The sequence below is a fragment of the Mangifera indica genome, chromosome 13 (genome assembly GCF_011075055.1).
Source record: "Mangifera indica cultivar Alphonso chromosome 13, CATAS_Mindica_2.1, whole genome shotgun sequence".
Taxonomy (NCBI): Eukaryota; Viridiplantae; Streptophyta; class Magnoliopsida; order Sapindales; family Anacardiaceae; genus Mangifera; species Mangifera indica.
In genome coordinates this window covers 13,318,942-13,338,334 of record NC_058149.1, presented here as the reverse complement: position 1 = coordinate 13,338,334, position 19,393 = coordinate 13,318,942, and the positions used below count along the sequence as shown (strand labels likewise).

At 34.4% G+C, this 19,393-nt stretch overlaps 4 protein-coding genes across 4 annotated transcripts; 3 read left to right on the top strand and 1 right to left on the bottom strand.

Moving 5' to 3' along the window:
* The first annotated feature begins 1,059 nt into the window (after positions 1-1,059).
* LOC123194663 (coiled-coil domain-containing protein 25) lies at positions 1,060-3,530 on the top strand. The gene is made up of 6 exons (XM_044607994.1): positions 1,060-1,395; positions 1,479-1,606; positions 1,872-1,975; positions 2,110-2,197; positions 2,384-2,445; positions 2,922-3,530. Exons 1-6 carry the CDS (start codon positions 1,283-1,285, stop codon positions 3,072-3,074), a joined length of 648 nt encoding a protein of 215 aa, XP_044463929.1. The 5' UTR covers positions 1,060-1,282; the 3' UTR covers positions 3,075-3,530.
* A 796-nt stretch (positions 3,531-4,326) lies between these two features.
* On the top strand, positions 4,327-8,268 carry LOC123194660 (la protein 1-like). Its single transcript, XM_044607992.1, has 10 exons — positions 4,327-4,522; positions 4,647-4,725; positions 4,900-5,049; positions 5,465-5,607; positions 5,830-5,978; positions 6,368-6,469; positions 6,564-6,870; positions 7,228-7,375; positions 7,715-7,799; positions 7,970-8,268. Exons 1-10 carry the CDS (start codon positions 4,478-4,480, stop codon positions 8,067-8,069), a joined length of 1,308 nt encoding a protein of 435 aa, XP_044463927.1. The 5' UTR covers positions 4,327-4,477; the 3' UTR covers positions 8,070-8,268.
* Positions 8,269-9,307: 1,039 nt separating this feature from the next.
* LOC123194661 (la protein 1-like) lies at positions 9,308-12,191 on the bottom strand. The gene is made up of 4 exons (XM_044607993.1): positions 11,080-12,191; positions 10,723-10,871; positions 9,832-10,335; positions 9,308-9,730 (listed from the first exon to the last, which is right to left on the bottom strand). The coding sequence occupies exons 1-3, from the start codon at positions 11,158-11,160 to the stop codon at positions 9,981-9,983; spliced, it is 585 nt and encodes a 194-aa protein (XP_044463928.1). The 5' UTR covers positions 11,161-12,191; the 3' UTR covers positions 9,308-9,730; positions 9,832-9,980.
* A 347-nt stretch (positions 12,192-12,538) lies between these two features.
* Positions 12,539-19,302, top strand: LOC123194658 (transcription factor MYB3R-1). The gene is made up of 12 exons (XM_044607990.1): positions 12,539-12,766; positions 13,877-14,087; positions 14,455-14,509; positions 14,919-14,976; positions 15,116-15,210; positions 15,343-15,446; positions 15,541-15,669; positions 15,873-17,712; positions 18,035-18,357; positions 18,429-18,543; positions 18,614-18,847; positions 19,010-19,302. Exons 2-12 carry the CDS (start codon positions 14,011-14,013, stop codon positions 19,133-19,135), a joined length of 3,156 nt encoding a protein of 1,051 aa, XP_044463925.1. The 5' UTR covers positions 12,539-12,766; positions 13,877-14,010; the 3' UTR covers positions 19,136-19,302.
* The last annotated feature ends 91 nt before the right edge of the window (positions 19,303-19,393 follow it).

The following is a 19,393-nucleotide window of genomic DNA, read 5'->3' as shown; positions in this document are numbered from 1 at the left end:
CAACCTACCTTTTAATAAAAATTGACTTTAGACACTTTGTTTTTTTTCTCTAATGAAAATTGGTTGGCACATTCATTCAATGTGGAATAAGATGGTTATTGACAAAAATGAGTTGAGGGTGTTGTGTTTACAATCATTTTCTTCTTTAATTTAGGTATTGTTACCGTTATGGTAGATCCAAGTTCTCCTCGATCCGATAATTTCTATAATAAAACTAGAATAATATTATATGTATATATTTTTTTATATTTAATTTATATACATAAATATTAAGTTATTATATGATTGAGTGTTATTTTATATTAATTCTAAATCATTCAATTATATGATAATATATCATCTGTGTATCTAAATTATATATTAAAAATATGTAATCATAGTTTTATTGATAAAACTATACCCAATTAAATATTCAAATTATGTATCTTATACAATTGATTGATTTTATATGTGTTTTGCCTTTTCGAATAAACACGGATAGCGTAAATGATGATAAAAGATATTGTTCACATGAATTTTTTATTTTAATAATAAAATTATATATACTTGCTTTTGAATGGAATACACAAATGACAAGTAAGTTGGTGATTCTGAAGTAAAAATTAAGTAATACTCAATCACATAATGATATATTATTTGTATATCTAATTATATATTTAAAAATATAAATATAACATTGCACTTATTTTTATTGAATAAAAAAGTTAGATCATGACTAAGGGTGGATTTAATTTGAGTTGAGCTAAACCAAACTTAGGGTTAGCTCGAGTTTATGCAAATTTATATGATTTAATTCAAGTTTATTCGAATTGATATAAAATATTATTAAAATGTTATTTATGAAATAAATAATACTATTAAAAAGATAAATAATGTGATTAAAGAAGTGACAATATTGTCGAAAATATAATTAAACTGAATTCAAACTAAGTGAGAGGTTTACTTCGAGTTTTTACCTCGTTTTAGTCTTACTAACACAATCCGAATACACTCATGTCCATAAGATTTGAAACTTGGTTTGGCCCATAGTGTTAAAATAGGGCCCATAGGCAGGAAAGAAATGGGAAACATGAAGCATATTATGACAAAATAAATAAATAAATGGCATGGATTAATCAACGGAACAGTGTATAGAGTAAGCTAACTTCAATCTGGGAAACGACAAATCTCGTATCCAAACACCAGGGCCTGAAAATACCAGAAGACTCTCAAGCGATCGGCTATAGGAGGAAGACTAAGACAGTCTCTGGTCTCGAATCGTAAGTGCCAAACAAGGATCAAGATGGTTTTCTACTTCAAAGCCCGACCAGAGGCAGGCGATTACCCCATCTTCATGGGTCTCGACAAGTACGAGAACGAGGAACTCATAAAATACGGCTTCCCCGAAGACATTTGGTACTTTTTAAAACCCTAATTTTACATTCAATTGAATCTAATTTATTGATTAATTGTTAATTTAATTTTTTTTTTTTTTGCAGGTTTCATGTGGATAAAATGTCTTCTGCTCATGTTTATTTACGATTGCACAGAGGTCAGACTATTGATGATATAAGTGAAGGCGTTTTGGAAGATTGTGCTCAGCTTGTCAAAGCAAATTCTATTCAAGGTATAATCTTTCTTGACTGATTTTCAGCTTATAATTCAATCAATTATGAGTGTGTTTATGTGATTGTTTTTTCATATTATGTTTTTGATGATTATAAAAGGCTAGACTGAAGTGATAAAATATTTATTGATTTCTATCTGATATGGGTAAATATATGTTGATAGCTTTGGAGATATAGAGTCTGTGACTGCAAATTGCAAAAAAAAAAAAAAAAAGTATTTGTAAGCATTGTGGTGTTGTACTAATCCGTTTATTTATGTGGTAGGCAACAAGGTGAATAATATTGATGTTGTTTACACTCCATGGTCCAATTTAAAGAAAACTGGTTCCATGGATGTTGGCCAAGTTGGTTTCCACAATTCAAAAATGGTAACATTTTTTTTTTTTTCTGGTGTATGTGTTTTTATTTTCTGTGAGTTGCAAGCATTGAGACTTTTTGGTGTTTGTTGGGTTGGCTTGATTCTGATGGATGGAATTTTGAATGGGTTTGATGCTAAACTTAGGTTCGCACTGTGAGGGTGGAGAAGCGGATAAATGAGATAGTTAATAGATTGAACAAAACAAAAGTGGAAAGGAAACCGGATTTAAAAGGTAGCTTCATTTTCTTTGTTGTTTATCAAATGATTTCTTACCATTCTGTTATTCCATCTTGAAGGAAATCATGCTCAATACTTTGGTTTTTTGTTCTAAGTTTATCTTATATTGTTCGTGAATTTAGTTCTTCTGCATCTTTTTTCATTTTCTCATGGTCATTTTCTGTTTGTTGCATGGTTGCAGCTGAGCGAGAAGCAGCAAATGCTGCAGAAAGAGCTGAGAGGAAACTTCAGCTGAGAGATAAAGTGAGTTTTATTTCTTGCAATCTCCTCGTTAATTAATATTTATTCTTGATGTTGTGAATATTCCAAGTCCTAATATGAAAACTATAGACATGTCAGTGGTGTCTAAGTTTTAGTTATGTAAATGGCAAATATCCAGTATCTTGTTCTGTAATGTGGGTGTCTTAATGTCAGATTCCTGAAATCCTATACTTAGTTTTAGATGATCTATCTGCTCATGGTCTGGGAACTAGTTTTGAATTTTACACTGTTATGCATTTCCTATATTCTTAGCTCTGTTATTTGTGTCCAAAACATGCAAACTGCATTACCTTGTACATTTATATTGATATATCTGGTTTATTAATAGAGAGAGTTCTTAATTTATAATATCTTTAGTTTTTGATATTCAGTTAGAACTCCATCATACTGAATCTTTCATCAGTATACTATCTATCTATAATATTTTAATAAAAATCTCTTTATATATCTCTTTGCAGAAACGGCAGGAGGAGATGGAAAGGCTTGAAAAGGAGAAACAGGCAGAGATCAGGAGCTACAAGGGATTGATGGTCTCCGAAAAGATGACATCTAACAAACAGATTGCTTCACAAAGCAAGTCCTTGCAGGAATTGGAAGAGGACTTTATGTAATCTCATTTATCAAACTGCTCCGTAAGATCAGCAAACCTTACTGCCATAGAATGATGGAGTTTTCCATTCAGAATGTGATGCCAGGCCCTTAAGTTATTTCCCTTTGTGAATAAATCACCTCAGTCCTAACTGTGGAACTCAGAGGGTGCTAGTAACAAAAAGATATGCACAACGTGAAGAAATGAGATCACTGAGGGGAGGTGAACTTTACTTTGAAAAAGACCATTTGTTGTACTTGGATGATTTGATGAAGCATGATCTGCATCTTTCGTTCATGGTTAGTGATTGATAGCAGTAAACTGATCCAGCAGTTACATAGCTTTTTTTTTTTTTTTGGTTTTAAACTTACTTACTGTTTGGTATGCATGTTTGTATGGCAAATTTTAAGCATTTTGTTTGTTAGAAACCATTGGAGAATAAATTATAAGCATGAAGGATTATATGTTTTTGTTTTCAGTAATCATCTTCTCTTCTTAGTTTGCTCTTGTTCAGGTCTTCCTTTCTGTTTTTTTTTTTCCAATTAATATGTAGGTTTCATCCATTTAAATTTATGACACAACCAAATATTCATCAATTTATAGCAGTGTAATGGTTCATAAATTATTGGGGTCATAAAGAAAAAGCTGCAAGATAATGTCCCGTAATTTTTGAGTGAAAATAAAATACTAATTGATAAATAAACATTTTAGATTCTTGTTGGTATGTCCGTGAATTCTGAGGTAGACAAAGCTCTCCAGTGACTCATTTTATCCAAGAGAAGATGCCCAAAGTTGCCTCAAGGCAAGAGACCTATTCGGTCAATCGGTTTGATATGTGATTGACTTATTCATCGTATCAATACTTGGTTTAAGTTTAAAAACATTTAATCAAATTAGGACACATACAAACAGTTAATGTCATTGTTTCCGTGATTATGTCTTGACCTAATCAAAGACTCAATCTGAGTCTTCATAAGTTTGATCAGAATAATATTTAGAATATAACTATGTATAACCCCACAGAATTGCGGTCTAAGCAGTTTAATGGTACATGATACATATTTTTTATAAGATGGATTGCCAAGACTCGATAATTGCGAAAAGTTGTATAACAAAATGCTAATGTCAGATGGTTTAACAATTACAAAATTCGTAAATCAATACGTTGATGTCAGCACGACTAACTTGAGGGCTGTTGGGCAGGCCCAGGTTGAATTGGTTCGGTCGAACCGGGTTTAAAAGAATGGTTATTGTAAGCGGCGGCCAAAGGTCGCCACGAGAAGCGTGCCAAAGCTGTAGTTGAGCTTAAACACTAGAGCATCTTATGCATTGTTATCTCTATTTTCTTAGTTTGCCCGAAACTAAAATATCCCCAAAACCCTAAACATTCTGTGTCTCCCTCTCTCTTTACTTACAACCATAATAATGGCGTCCTTGGATGAAGAAACAGCTAAAGCTGTGCTCAGACAGGTCTTTCTTTTTAACTTCCACCTGCTAGACTCTTTGAAATGTTTTTATTGTTTTTCTTTTTAATTAACTTTTTCGTTTGATAACTTCAGTTATTTGTTTTCCTTTTAATGTTTGTATTTTGCAGGTCGAGTTTTACTTCAGCGATAGCAATATTCCTACGGATGGGTTTCTCAGAAAAAAGATTAGTGAAAGCCAGGATGCGAGTATCCTCAATCTGTCATTTATTTGTTTTGATTTTTTAAAGGAAAATTTTATTATTGGAGACCAACAGTGGGCTTTTGTTTCTTGTCTAACCGAGAGGTTTTCATTTTTTTTTTTTTTTTTTGAGTATTTGAATTTTGTACAAGTGTTTTTGTTGATCTTGACTGAGAGTGTAGTGGTTAGTTTGGCGCTGATTTGTTCGTTCAAGAAGATGAAAGATCATTTAAAATTGGGCAATGCGAAGGCAGGAGACATACCAGAAGATAAATTGAATGCCGTGGCTGAAACTCTTAGAAAATCTACTTCTCTTAAACTTTCTGATGACGGTGAACTTCTGACTAAATCTATGTTTGTATTCGAGGAAATAGTACATGGCATTTATAATAGAAAATTTTCATTATGGAATTTGGGATACCAAAAAAGAAAATAATTATACTAGTCTAATGGAGCTAAAATAAGATCTTTTGGCTTGGTTTAATTTTATCTAGGCATGGTCTATTTAGCATTTTAAACGTGTTTATTGCTTTTGAAGTCGTTTTTCTCCATTTTTATTTAAATTGTAAAATTTTCTAAGCTCTCTCTCCAACTTATCCCAGTTGATGGTTAATTTATGTATAGTGTTATATTGAGAAGAAAAGTTCTGGCTTTTTATTGGTTACATCAGTTATCAACATCCATTTGTTAGTATCTTCCAATGTATATTTCACTCGTTTGTTTACTTTTTCATTTTGGGTCCTGCAGGGAAAAATGTTGGTCGTATTGCTGAATTACCGAAGGTAGAGGAGATGAAAGAGCAATTAGATGGAAGAACAATTGCAGCATCACCTTTAGAATATGATGTGAATCGGGAAGATGTGTCGACCTTTTTCTCTCAATATGCTAAGGTATTAGCTATTCCCATTTTTTGATGTTGATGGTTTACTTGCCTTAAATTGAGTGATAAAAATCCGTCAGTAGCTGCTTCCCAAGAGAAGTGGGTTCTTACTTTAGATTTGATGCTATATATTTGTTTAGGTGATCTGACTCTTATAATTTCGGACTCTTTGTTGGAGCAATTACATAAGTAAAGTTCTTTTTATAATTGATTATCTTCCTAATTATTTAAGGTTAATAGCGTGAGGTTGCCTCGGCATGTAGCAGATAAAAGGTTGTTTTGTGGTACTGCTTTGATTGAGTTTTCAACAGAGGAAGATGCAGACAATGTTTTGAAGAAAAGCTTGGTTTATGCAGGTGTTGATCTAGAACTGAAGCCAAAGTAAGTTGTGGTTGGGATATTGGTTTATCTCATATTTATTTCAATGACACTTTTCAGTAGTATTAAACAATGGGATTTTCATAAGTTTGACAATTAGGTTATATTGTATTGTTTCTCTTTCACAATGTATTCCACATATTTATCCATGATATGAACATGTTTAAAATAATCATTTTTCCTTGTTGGTAATGTTTTATGGTTTTTGGCATTAGAGTTTATATATAGGCAATAAGCAGAAACAAACAAGTTAAATGGACAAATGAAGTTTCTTCTATGAATCTTGCTTACATTTATTAAAAAACTTGATGGCTTTCTCTTTTGTTTGTGTCTCCACATTGAAATTTTTATATCTATGTTGCGTGTTCTCATAGATTTTCTTTACCACTTAGGAAAGACTTTGATGAAGAACAAGCCAAAGAGGTCGAGGAAGTTGAGAAATTTCGTCCGCATATGGGTTCAAGTCTCAAAAACAACTCAAATCCTGAATCAAAGTAATTTGAAACACTATATGATCTCTATTAGTCCTAATGTCCACTCCAAAGTATACAATCATAACCTAATTTTCTGCACTCATGATGATGACAGTTATCCGAAGGGCTTAATTGTTGCATTCACATTGAAGAATGCAGTAACTGAGGACAAAAAAGAGACTCACCAGTCAGTTGATGATAGTGCAAAGAAAGTAAATGGAGAACTAGATTCCTCAGAAAATGCTACTAAAGAAAATGAGCAGAAGGCAGATAATGAAGATGAAGAGAAGACATCTGAAGGTTCCACAGAAAGGGGAGAAGAAAAAGAAGAAAAATCCGCAATTGCTGCCTATAAAGATGACATGAATGTCGTAATGCGTGAGGATTTGAAGGGTATTTTCAAACAATTTGGCACTGTTAAGGTACCATGATGGTTCCCCATTATCTGTTTTAGATTATATGTCTTCATTGCATCTTAGTTAGTGTTGATTTTCATTGAAGTTTATTTTTTAGGAGTTCTTTATAGTATCCATGAATCTGTTTCTATTATTGAAATTTGTAGCCATTTTCTATTATTCTACTTGGATGATTGTGGTTTCAGTTACTGTTGCTTATGCTAGCTCTTGTATGTTTCGTCTTTTCATCACTATTCCCTTAGATTATTATTTATTTTTTTCTGAAAAGCAAGACTGAAATTGAGTAGCTTTTTCAAAGTTGTTGGTCTTGACTTTACTGGCTTTTGACAATTGTCTTCACATTTTGTTTTTATGTATGTGAAGTTCATTGATTTCAAGATTGGAGCTGAATCTGGATATATTAGATTTGAAGAGCCTGAAGGAGCTCAAAAGGCTCGGGCAGCTGCAGTCCTAGCCAAAGAAGGTGGCCTGATTGTCAAGAATTTTATTGCCATTCTAGAACCAGTTACTGGTATGTAACAACTAAAAAAATTTCCTTTCAAAACATTATTTGTTGATGCTTTGTTGTATGGTTTTAACTTTTCATTGCAAGATATGTATGCTAAACATTCTGCGGTGTCCTGATTCATACACATCTTTTCTTTATTCTTTCTAGTCTTGGAAGATAGCTTTTTAATATGAGAATCTAGGACCAGTAATTGATAATGTTTCACCTATTATTGTCTGTTGTGACTATTGACCATGTGATGAAATCAATTTGTTTGCCCTTTAATGACCTTGTAACTTTCATTAATTAGACATTACTAGTTATGTGACACTGGGGGTGTTGGTATACTACTTGTGTTCTCAGGTGAGGCTGAAAAGGAATATTGGAGCCTACTCCGAGGTAATCAAGAACGACACCGTGAAAATAAGGGTGGTAACCACCGAGGAAGGTCAGTTATTGCTTATGACTTCAACTATTTTCTGTTTTTTTCTGGATTATGCAATATCTAGAGGATAGCCCTTTGGCATTGATGCTGTTGTCTCCTCTTCATAGTCACCATCTTGGGAAACTGACCCAGCTTTTGGTTCTTACCTATTAAATTTTGATTATCCCATGCAGGGGAGGAAAAAACAATAGAGGTGGTAAGCACCCTCGCTTTAGAGAAAATGATTCTGCAACTGGTCGCCCGAATAAAGCTCAGAAAGTTGAAGTAGCATGAGAGTAATGAAATCCCGGAATCAATTTTGGGATTAGTTTTGAGTTGTGTGACACCATCAAGGCCTTTTATTTTCTTGTACTGTTTGTTTTGTGGGAGAATGAGCATGATGTAGCTGTTCAATCTCTAGGCGTTTTGTTACCTATTAAGTTTAATTTAATGTTTCATGACATATATATCAAGTTTATGTTCTTAGTTCAAATTCTTTTAGTTTGTTCTTTATGCCTATATTTTATAGCTACAACAGGTGAAGTAGATTAAGCAAAATTAATATGGTATTTGTAATAGAAAGACAATTTTACCAGTGATGGGAGTTAAGTTGATGTAAATCTTCTATTATTTGCTTAGTATCTACCTCGTTTTTGCATTAGTTTCTTAGTTTTCACTGCAGTTACTCTGTTCAAGAATAGGAAGTTGTTAGGTACCATACGACAAACATTTTCATTTAAATGTTGGAAATAGACAACCAGTGACAGCAGGAAAAATAAACTTTGTAGAATTGTCATTGGCTCAATGTTAGAATTCTCAAGTTTTCTCCCCTTTCAATTAAGGTAGAAGAAGAAGAGTTATAAATCTTGGTAGTTGGGTTTGTTAATTTTCTTTTGTTGGGTGAGAGAAAGAGAGGATGTTGGAAGGCCAAGCTGTGACAAAGGTGCAGACATGCCACTGAAGATGAAGCTCAAGCTATGGCTTCTGCATGTCAAGCCCTTGATGTTTCAAAGTCTCCGACTTTGTTTCCATTGCAGGACTTGGCAAGAAGGTGATCTGGATACACATTTGATTAAGAACGTTAGTAAATTTTTTCTTCTTTTCGTTTAGAGATAATTATGGTTTTTGTTAACAGGATTTTGACAAGATGTTTGGGCATGGATGGCAATGTGTGGTGGGCAGAAACTTGAGTTGCTTCTTCACCCATTTCAGGGGAAGTTTTATCCACTTTTGCATCAGAATCTCTGAATTTCCTCGTCTTCGAAGGGGCTTCTTCATCATCATCATAGTTAAAGTGGGTAAGTGTCAGAATATCCTTTGAGATAGGAAGGTGGAGTCTCTGTAATGCTCTTTGAAGGATAATGACGAGTCTAGTGTTTTATAGCCAGGCCGAATGACATTTTCCCCCCAAAATTTGATGAAACGTTTTAAAAGTTCAATCTTTCCCCTTGACAATTACATTTGTTAATAAAATATATTAAATTTTTAATTAAAATTGGTAAAAAGATGAAAATATCTCTGCGGAAACTAAATAAAGTTTGTCTCTTGAATATTTATAAAATTCTTACAATACTAACTCTAAAATTTATATATTTTTTTAAAATAAAAAATGAACCCTATATTTAACAAAAAAATTAAACTTTCAAAGTAATTAGCGAGGCTAGAATCTTATTTTTGCCTGTTATAAAATTGTTATTTTCCAATTGGTGTTTTGTTTGGGTTCTTTTTCGGATGTCCAAATTGGTGTTGATGACAAGTGTGAATGATAAATTAAGGTTTAGGTTTTTGATTTTAATGAAAAAGACATAAAAGGAAGGACGTGATGGTGATAGAAGATGTTGATGATAGTGTCGGTACAATTTTTTGTCTTCTCATCTTTGACTTCGTTGCTATATCGCCTCTCTTCTTTAATTTTGTCATGTCATCTACTTCTCCAGGTCCTTTTATATGATTTTCTGTGGCCAAAAAATGAGAATTAAAACAAAGGAAAAAAAAAAAAAGATGAAGAGTAAAAACCATATAATCTGAACCAGATAACGAGGAACTATCATGGTACCTTAACAGTGCCAAATTTTTTGAAAACACCCTTCAAATCCTCATGCATGACATTCATGACATCCTTATAGGCAGCAACTGCAGATTTCTCTTCTCTTTCTTTTCCCCTTTCCATGGAATCTTCATTCATACGTCTTCTCTCCATCTTCATTATCTGCCCATCTGCTCATTTTCTTTAGTAACATTTTCTGTGGAATCTAGTTCTCCATTTACTTTATTTGCACTATCATCAGCTGTCTCACAAGTCTCATTTTTGTCCCGACTTACTGCATTCTTCAATGTGAATCCAACAATTAAGGCCTTCGGATAACAACCATCATCATGAGTGCAGAAAATTTGGTTATGATTGTTTGCTTTGGAGTGGACACTAGGACAAATAGAGCTCATATAGTGTTCTAAATTACTTTGCTTCAGGATTTGAATTGTTTTTGTGACTCGAATGCATATGTGGACAAAATTTCTCAACTTCTTGACCTCCTTGGCTTGTTCTTCATCAAATTCTTTCCTGAATGGTAAAGAAAATCCATGAGAACACGCAACATAGACATAGAAGTTTCAACATGGAGACAAACAAAAGAGAAAGCCATCTAGTTTTTTAATAAATGTAAGCAAGATTCATAGAAGAAACTTCATTTGTCCATTTAACTTGTTTGTTTCTGCATAATGCCTATATATAAACTCTAATGCCAAAAGCCATAAAACATTACCAACAAGGAAAAATGATTATTTTAAACATCTTCGTATCATGACTAGATATGTGGAATACATTGTGACAGAGAAACAATACTATAAAATCTAATTTCAAGACTTATGAAAATCTCATTGTTTAATACTTCTGAAAAGTCTCATTGCAATAATAATGAGATAAACCAAAATCCCAACCGCAACTTACTTTGGCTTCAGTTCTAGATCAACACCTGCATAAACCAAGCTTTTCTTCAAAACGTTTTCTGCATCTTCCTCTGTTGAAAACTCAATCAAAACAGTATCGCAAAACAACCTTTTATCTGCTACATGCCGAGGCAACCTCACGCTATTAACCTTAAATAGTTAGGAACATAATCAGTTGTGGAGAACCTTACTTATGTAATTACTCCAACATAGAGTTTGAAATGATAAGAGTCGGATCACTTAAAACAAATATACAGCACCAAATCTAATTCTCTTGGGAGGCAGCTACTGATGGATTTTTATCACTCAGTTTAAGGCAAGTAAATCATCAATATCAAAATATGGGAATAGCTAATACCTTAGCATATTGAGAGAAAAAGGTCGACACATCTTCCTGATTCACATCATATTCTAGGTGATGCAACAATTGTTCTTCCATCTAATTGCTCTTTCATCTCCTTTGCCTTTGGTAATTCAACAACTCGACCAACTTTCTTCCTTGTAGAACCCAAAATGAAAAGTAAACAAATGAATGAAAGATACTAAAGATGGATGTTGATAATTGATGTAACCAATAAAAGGCCTGAACTTTTCTTCTCAATGTATATCATGTGTCATCATGATATTGATGTAACAATAGGCAAAACGTTTTTTTTTTTTTTTTTTTTGGCTCCTCAACTAATCAGGTTCTGCTGCAACTTGGAAGACTCTGGACTGCTGCGCTGGAATATTTTTTCTGCTTTACTACATGAATCTGATCTGCCTTTCTGGAACTGCCTGGAATATTCTGCAGCTTTCTTCTGCAGATTTTTGTTGGATAAAACTTATTTGCTTGCCTGGAATTCATTCTGCTGTCATGATCTGCAGAATTCCTTCGAAAAACTCTGTTTTCACCGGGATTACTGCAGAATGTCTTCTGCAGTCTGCATCCAATCTGCTCCTGGGAATTTCTTCTTGTAATGGTTTTGCTGCTGCTCTTCCCCCTGACTCTAGAATCAGCTTGCTGTCCCCTTGGCCAAGAATCATCTCTACTGAAGGTTTTGCTTTGTTTCAGTGTTTCAAGAAGGCTCACCTCAGGCTCTTATCTAGAAATATTACGTTGTATACCCTCCTATTTGGCTCGCTCTGATCCATCCCTTCTGCTTGTGGCTGCAAAGTATTGAGTTTAGTCATGTGTTAGTGAATTTTTTGTAAAGTTTGAACATTTGGACAGGCCTCCTCATTGATTGTAAAGCTTGTTATTGTTTTTGTTCTCAAGTCCTCTTGAATACTATCTTGGTAGGATCTTTGATAGGCATTCAAGAGGAATTAATTTTGTTATTTTGTTTTGTTTAGGTTAGTTTTTTATTTTTTTCAGGTTCAAACCTTCTTCCTTTGTTCTACTCATTGTTCTTCTCCTTCGGATAGGATAAACTTGAGTTGTTTCCGACCATTTTGGTAGGCTTTTTTTCTTTATTTATGCATACTCTTACTTACCAAAAAGAAATCATAATAAATAGATGGGTGGAAAAATAAATTTTTCGAAGTCAGGGGTGTCAATTTTTTATCAAAGTTTAGGTGGAAAATAATTTTTTCTTCTACAGTCTACCTTTCTCTCTCTCTCTTTTTTTTTTTAAATAGATAATTATTTAGTAAAGGCAAAATAGAGAAATAATTATGGCCGTTTAGGATTTGAAAAAAGAAAAATCTCAAAACATATGCTAAAATGGATGGTCACGATTTCGATGTGTTTAAATCAGAGCCGTTATTGAAACCAAACATGCTCGAACTTTAATTATTGGTTTGAATCCCCATCGTCCGCCCCTTTGTGTTTGAAATAGCTCTCTAGAGTCTCGACCGTTTCATTCTCTCTTATCTCTTTCTAAAATCACACACTCTCGCTCTAAATCTCTCTCTCATTCATTTTATTTTAACTTTTTTTTTTCAAATTTTAAGTGTACTTGCAGATCAACCTCTTCTCTAGCTTCACTTTGGATCTGCAAATGCGCACCCTCTCCTTCTCCATAGCGACTTCTTCTAAATTTAGAATCTTGAAGCTGAGTAAGGTGAGTGCTTTAGGGTTTCGTTTCCTGAATTCGAATTTTCTTCATTGATCTTGACGTTTCTTCGCTTCTTTCAACTTTTTCATCAGTAATCATTTCTCCCTCATCCTTCTTTCTGTGTTTTGAACTTTGAAGCTCCCTGAAATTTAAATTTTTTAAAATTAGTAGGTAGGTCATCTAGGGTTAAATTGTTGAATTTGAAATTTTCATCTTTAAGCACGATCTAGGATTTAAATTTGTGAATTTATAGTGATAATTTGTTGGTTTTAATAATGATTTAGGTGAGATTTTAATTCCACTCTCTTCTAAATAGTTGAATATTAATAATTTAGCAATCTAAGCTTGCGGAAAGCTAGTACTTAGCATGTTTTTGTCTTCACTTTTGTTTCCATTAAATTGTTTTGTGGATAGTGGATTTTGTCTCTTAAAGTTTAGGCTATAATTTGTTCCATTCAGTGATCTGCATAATTTGGATTTTAACGTACTTGGTTCACTTTTCTGGATTTGGGTTTCTGTGCTAGTGTCTCTTTTTCCTTTATTCTGTTAATCATTCTAATGGAAAGGAACTAGGAAAAAGATTCTGCTTCTCATGATTTGAAACTTTTGCTAAGTTCACTGATATGATTCTGTGTAATTAGCTTGCCTTATGTGGAGTTAGATTCGAATTTTCTGATAATTATTATTAATCCTTATAGCTTGAAACTTTTGTGGAATGACGAGGAAATTACTAGGTCTTTAGCTGGTCAATATTAGTGTTCGCACTTTGAATTGATTAGAAGGTTTTAAATGTAATTATTTGTGCTTTAAATCCTGTGGTTGGTTAATTTAAGCCCAAGGTTTTGAGAAAGCCTGGGTTTGTGGAATGCCATTTGTGATATAAGTTGTAATGGTAGGGTGTATCTTTCATATTGATGGTGATTTATGTTATTGATTGCTATCTTTCTATGTTGAATTGTAAATTACTGCTGATTTATGTTAAGCTTTTTAGATTATGTTCTTTGAGAAGTACCTTTCCCTCCGCACACATTGGAGTTCTAACATTCAACCTGACTTTTATAAGTGAGGAAATTGTTGTTTGCTTATTCTGATTACATCTTTTCTTCTCCATGTCAGCCTGCAGTTTTGAGTGCTACCAAAATTTTGCTATTTTTTCAGTAGATTTATAATGATTCGGAGAGAACATACAGGGGAAAATCGTCATAAAGTAGGAATTGGGGTATGCAGCTTTATTTTTCTGACAAGCAAGTATGGAAAGTAAAAGGATAATATCTACTCCTTCAGATGGGCTTAGTGATGGTGGTCAGAGAATGCGATCTCTGCACGGGTAGTTTTTTAAAAGCATCAAGTATTAGTATTTTTTTTAGTCTAGACTATTATTGCATTGTATATTTGGTTTTTTAAACCTCTTATAACATTCTTCAGTTCAGGTTTAAGCTTTAAACTGTTTTAAGTTCATTTTGAGCTTGCTTTACTCGTTTTGCTAGAAGACATGTCTACTGATCCACTTTTACAATCTGTACTCTCTTCTATTTATTCATTATCATGGATGGGTGTAACCCTCTGGCCCTAGAGATGTTAAAATGAGATTGAAGCTGTTTTTTTTTTTTTTTAAATGTTATCTCTCTGTTGCCCACTTCTACTCAGTTAGTTCTTATTGTTATAATCATGACATTATATAAATTTTTTTATAGGAGGACTAGTGGCCCTACAAGGCGTTCCACAAAAGGGCAATGGACTCCTGAAGAGGTGAATATGTATTTTCTATCTATAGTTTTTTTTAATCTTTCTTTAGGTTTTCAGTGTCCCTCCATCTTCCTTGAGATTCAAAATTGTTAATTTATGTGATCTTGTGATGATGTAAAATATTGGCTCTTATATTTTATGTGTTGAAGATGTTTAATCTCAATATCTTTGCCTTATTTAACACATGATGACTATTCAATATGATGCCATCAGAGAGAGACCATGAAACTATTCTAGCATTACGCATAAGGATTTTTTAATGTTCAGATTAGCTTTATTTGTGAGATGTTTCATCTTTTTACTGTTAATGATATTTTAACTTCAGGGACTATTATATTTACCGATGCACACAACTATTCAATTTTTATTTTATTTTATCTTTTGTTAACAAATAGTTTTTACATATGTTCAGGATGAGATATTGCGGAAGGCTGTTCAGCGATTCAAGGGAAAGAATTGGAAGAAAATTGGTATGATAATGAAAGTAATAAGTTTATATCTGTCATTATCTCACCAATTTACTCTCATTTCCCTGTTTTGTTGTCCCGTAATTCTTTGATATTCTTTTATATATACACATTGTATAATTTTAGTTTGTGTATTTTTCAGCGGAATGTTTCAAGGAGCGGACAGATGTACAATGCTTACATAGGTGGCAGAAAGTCTTGAATCCAGAGCTTGTTAAAGGTCCATGGTCTAAGGAGGTAATTTATCATAGTTGTTTGTTATTTCTACATTAATTGCTTCCATGTGGTGTTATGCCAACTTATGAATTTGCTTGTGCTACATAGGTGTACATTTAGACATTTCCAAGTAATTGTTTAAATTGTCAACAGGAGGATGAAATAATAATAGAATTGGTGAACAAGTTTGGACCAAAAAAGTGGTCCACGATTGCTCAGCATTTACCAGGTCGAATTGGAAAACAATGCAGGGAAAGGTATGAATTAGATCTGCTTCTTGCTGATTGTGTACTTTCCATCTTTTCATTTTGATTTGATCTATTTCCTAATTCTCAATTAATGCTACTTTAGGTGGCATAATCACCTTAACCCCTCCATAAACAAAGAGGCATGGACTCAAGAAGAAGAGTTGGCTTTGATTCGTGCACATCAGATTTATGGGAACAAATGGGCGGAGCTAACAAAGTTCTTGCCAGGAAGGTAAATTTATTTATTATTTGATGCAGACAATGGATCCTTGATTTGGCTCAGATTTGTATTGTTTCTCTTCCCCTCCACCTCTTGATTCTGAATTGTTGTGGTTTTCTGCTGTAGCTCTTTTATTTAGACGTTGAAACAGTTTCTTTTGTGACACTTGCTATAACTGACATGATATATTATATATATACTTGTGTGGTCTACAGGACAGACAATGCTATAAAAAATCACTGGAACAGCTCTGTGAAAAAGAAATTGGAGTCTTACTTGGCATCAGGATTATTAGAGCAGTTTCAGGGCCTGCCTCTTGTTGGGCATCAGAATCAACCTGTGCCCTCATCATCTTTGGGGATGCAGAGCAGTGGAGATGACAGTTGTCCTAAAGGTGGAACTGCAGCTGAGGAAATATCAGAATGCAGCCAAGATTCAAATGTTCTAGGTCTCTCTCATTCAACAGGTAATGCAGTTATGCATACAAGAGAGCAGCTCCTTGAAACTGAAGAGTCCAATCCACCCAAGGATCACAGCTCCAGCCCAGCATCTTGTTCAGAACAATATTACACATCTCTGGAAGATGTCACGTTTTCCATCCCTGAAATACCTTGTGAAGTGGGTTGCTCTTCTAAGTTCCTTGAGCAAAATTTTGTGCATGATGCTGGGACTTTTGCTGGGGATTACCAGTTCAATTTACAGGATTTACCTAATGTGTCTTCCCTGGGCTGGGGGCATCAATCATTGGGGTTGCCAGCTAATTGTATGGATTCTCATGAAAGTCATGAAATGGTCAATGTTCCATATCAAAATTCCACGGAATTGAGTGTTCCTAGCTCTATAGGAAATCTAGCTGCAGGTTCTGATAAAGCAGAGCACATCTTGATAACAGATGATGAATGTTGCAGGATCTTGTTCACAGAGGCAATGAAAGATGGATGTTTTTCCTTGGAAAATTCTGCACAAGGACTGAATATGGTTGAATCTTCACTTTGCCGCTCTCTGGGCATTCAGATTTCTGAAGCTGGCAGAACCTCACCTTCCCAAGCTTATTGTCCTTCAAAGCCTGAAGTATTAGGGACTTCATGTAGTCAATCTTTTCTATCTGCTCCAATGGTACTTTCAACTGACAATGGTGCATTTGTATATGTTGGTGAATCTAGTGAGTTGAATTGCCACACCTATGGAACCCAAGATCAAGGTTTCATTACAAGTGGGTATGATGCCTTTGTCTATACCAATGAATCTTCCAATTCCTCTTCTGATGATGGTAAGGATGTTTTAGGCCAGCAAGAGCCATCACATCTTTCAAAGGATTCTTTGAAACTAGTTCCTGTAAATAGTTTCAGTTTGAGATCAGATGCCATGATAGCTTATTCTTCAGAGGATGCCAAACCCAACACACAAACAGAACAGCAGGATGCAGGATCCCTATGTTATGAACCTCCTCGTTTTCCAAGTTTGGATATTCCTTTTTTCAGTTGTGATCTTATACAATCTGGTAGTGATACACAGCAAGAATACAGTCCGCTTGGCATACGTCAGCTAATGATGTCATCAATGAGCTGCATTACTCCATTTAGATTATGGGATTCTCCATCTCTGGATGACAGCCCTGAAGCTGTGCTGAAAAGTGCTGCTAAAACTTTTACAGGAACACCATCCATATTGAAGAAACGACACCGGGAGTTGTTGTCACCTTTGTCAGATAGAAGGAACGATAAAAAGCTTGAAATTGACATGACTTCCAGTTTGGCCCGGGATTTTTCTCGTCTAGATGTCATGTTTGATGAGGCTGGTGGGATCCACAGAGCATCTTTGCTGTCTCCATTGTCAAACCAAAAGAGGAACTCTGGAGCTTTCATTGACGAGAAGGAAAATTTGGGTCATGCTTTTGATGGTGGACAAGAAAAGGAAAAAGATCTGTCTGCAGTCTCACATGACAGAACTTCTGAGAAAGATTGTCTTTGCAGTAATTCCCATGCCAATGAAACGAAAGATTCTGTTGATATTGATTCTAAGACCAATGCTAATGCTGTTGCCACTACCAAAACTGTGAGGTTTTTTTTTTTTTGGTCTTTTGAGTTATGGTTTTGTACAAGTTCCATAAAAAGGCTTACCTTAGAGTGAGATCTTTGCTTCTTCTAATTTTTTCCCAATGTTATTTGTTATCACTGTATCCAGTCGATGGATTTCTTCTGTTTTAAACATGCTGAATTCTCAGTATTGGTGCTACGGTGGACTGCAGAAATCAGAACTTTTAAATTTTTATGTATATTTTATCCGTTGGTTGATTATTTCGTTGTTATTACCTTAAATTTGCTTCGGTGTGTTTGTATCTACATACACATGCTGATTTAGCTTGTTCTTTTGACAGGAGAAGCAACCTGCAGGAGTCCTTGTTGAACATAATGTGAATGATCTGCTATTTTCTCCTGATCAAACTGGTTTAAAAGCTGAAAGATCACTGGCCACTGCTGCTCGAACACCAAGAAATCAGTATTTTAAAAGCTTTGGAGCTAATCAAGGTGCTGCACCCGAACAATCACCTGCAATTGCATGCTCTCCAGCAATTTCAAAAAATAACAATGGGGGTAATTCTAGCGGAATTAAGACAGTAAGACCCATTCCTTCATTGGCACCACCAGGAAGTACGGTTCTTAATGCTGGGAGTGATGTTGGCATCGATAACTATAACATGTGAGATTTCGTTGCCTTTTTTTTGCCCTTGATTGTATATTTGATGCTTAGCTGATCTTACGCTTTTCCAGTTTTGGTGAAACTCCATTCAAGAGAAGTATAGAATCCCCTTCAGCATGGAAGTCCCCTTGGTTTATGAACGCTTTCATGCCTGGTCCAAGGATTGACACTGATATAACAATTGAGGTACCATTATAGTGGTTCTCTTCATTTACTTATGAGACATGTTTTTCAATGTTCAAATATTTCTTGCCAGGATATTGGTTATTTTCTGAGCCCAGGAGAAAGAAGCTATGATGCCATTGGATTGATGAAACAGTTGAGCGAGCACACTGCTGCTGCATATGCTGATGCCTTGGAGGTCTTGGGAAATGAAACTTCTGAGAAAACAGTGAACGAAGGAAACAGTAAAAAATCAAGTTTGGATGAAGAGAACAATGGTGTCACGCATAGTGAGCACAAGAGCGACCATTTGGCTTCAACTATTTTGGTATGATAGTTTTTTTAATCTATTACAATTATTTCAAAGGCTCTTCTACTGTTGTATTAGTCCCCTGCTAATGCAATGGTGAAAACAGTTGAAATATTGTTGACACTTTATGCTTCTTTCACCTATCGTTTTTGAATAAAATCAAATGTTTACGCAATGTAGGTGGAGCGGCGTACCCTTGACTTCAGTGAATGTGGAACACCTGGGAAAGGAAAAGAGAATAGGAAATCCTCAACTGCCACAGATTTCTCAAGCCCCTCCTCATATCTATTGAAAGGTTGCAGGTAGTGAACTCTGGCAAAAACCTTCTTTACATTGTAGTTTACAAATATATGTTATACATACTATATGTAAGTTTTTCTTTCTTTCTTTTCTGAATTCTTATTCCATGTACTGTTGTAGCAGCTGAATTATGATATAGTTAAATGATAAAAAAAGAAGATTGCTCTGTTCCATTATGTGGAATTCCGAACAGAAATGCATTTACATCCATTCTTTTAGAAATGGGTTATGTTCGCATTGAATGTTTTCGACACAATTCTCATT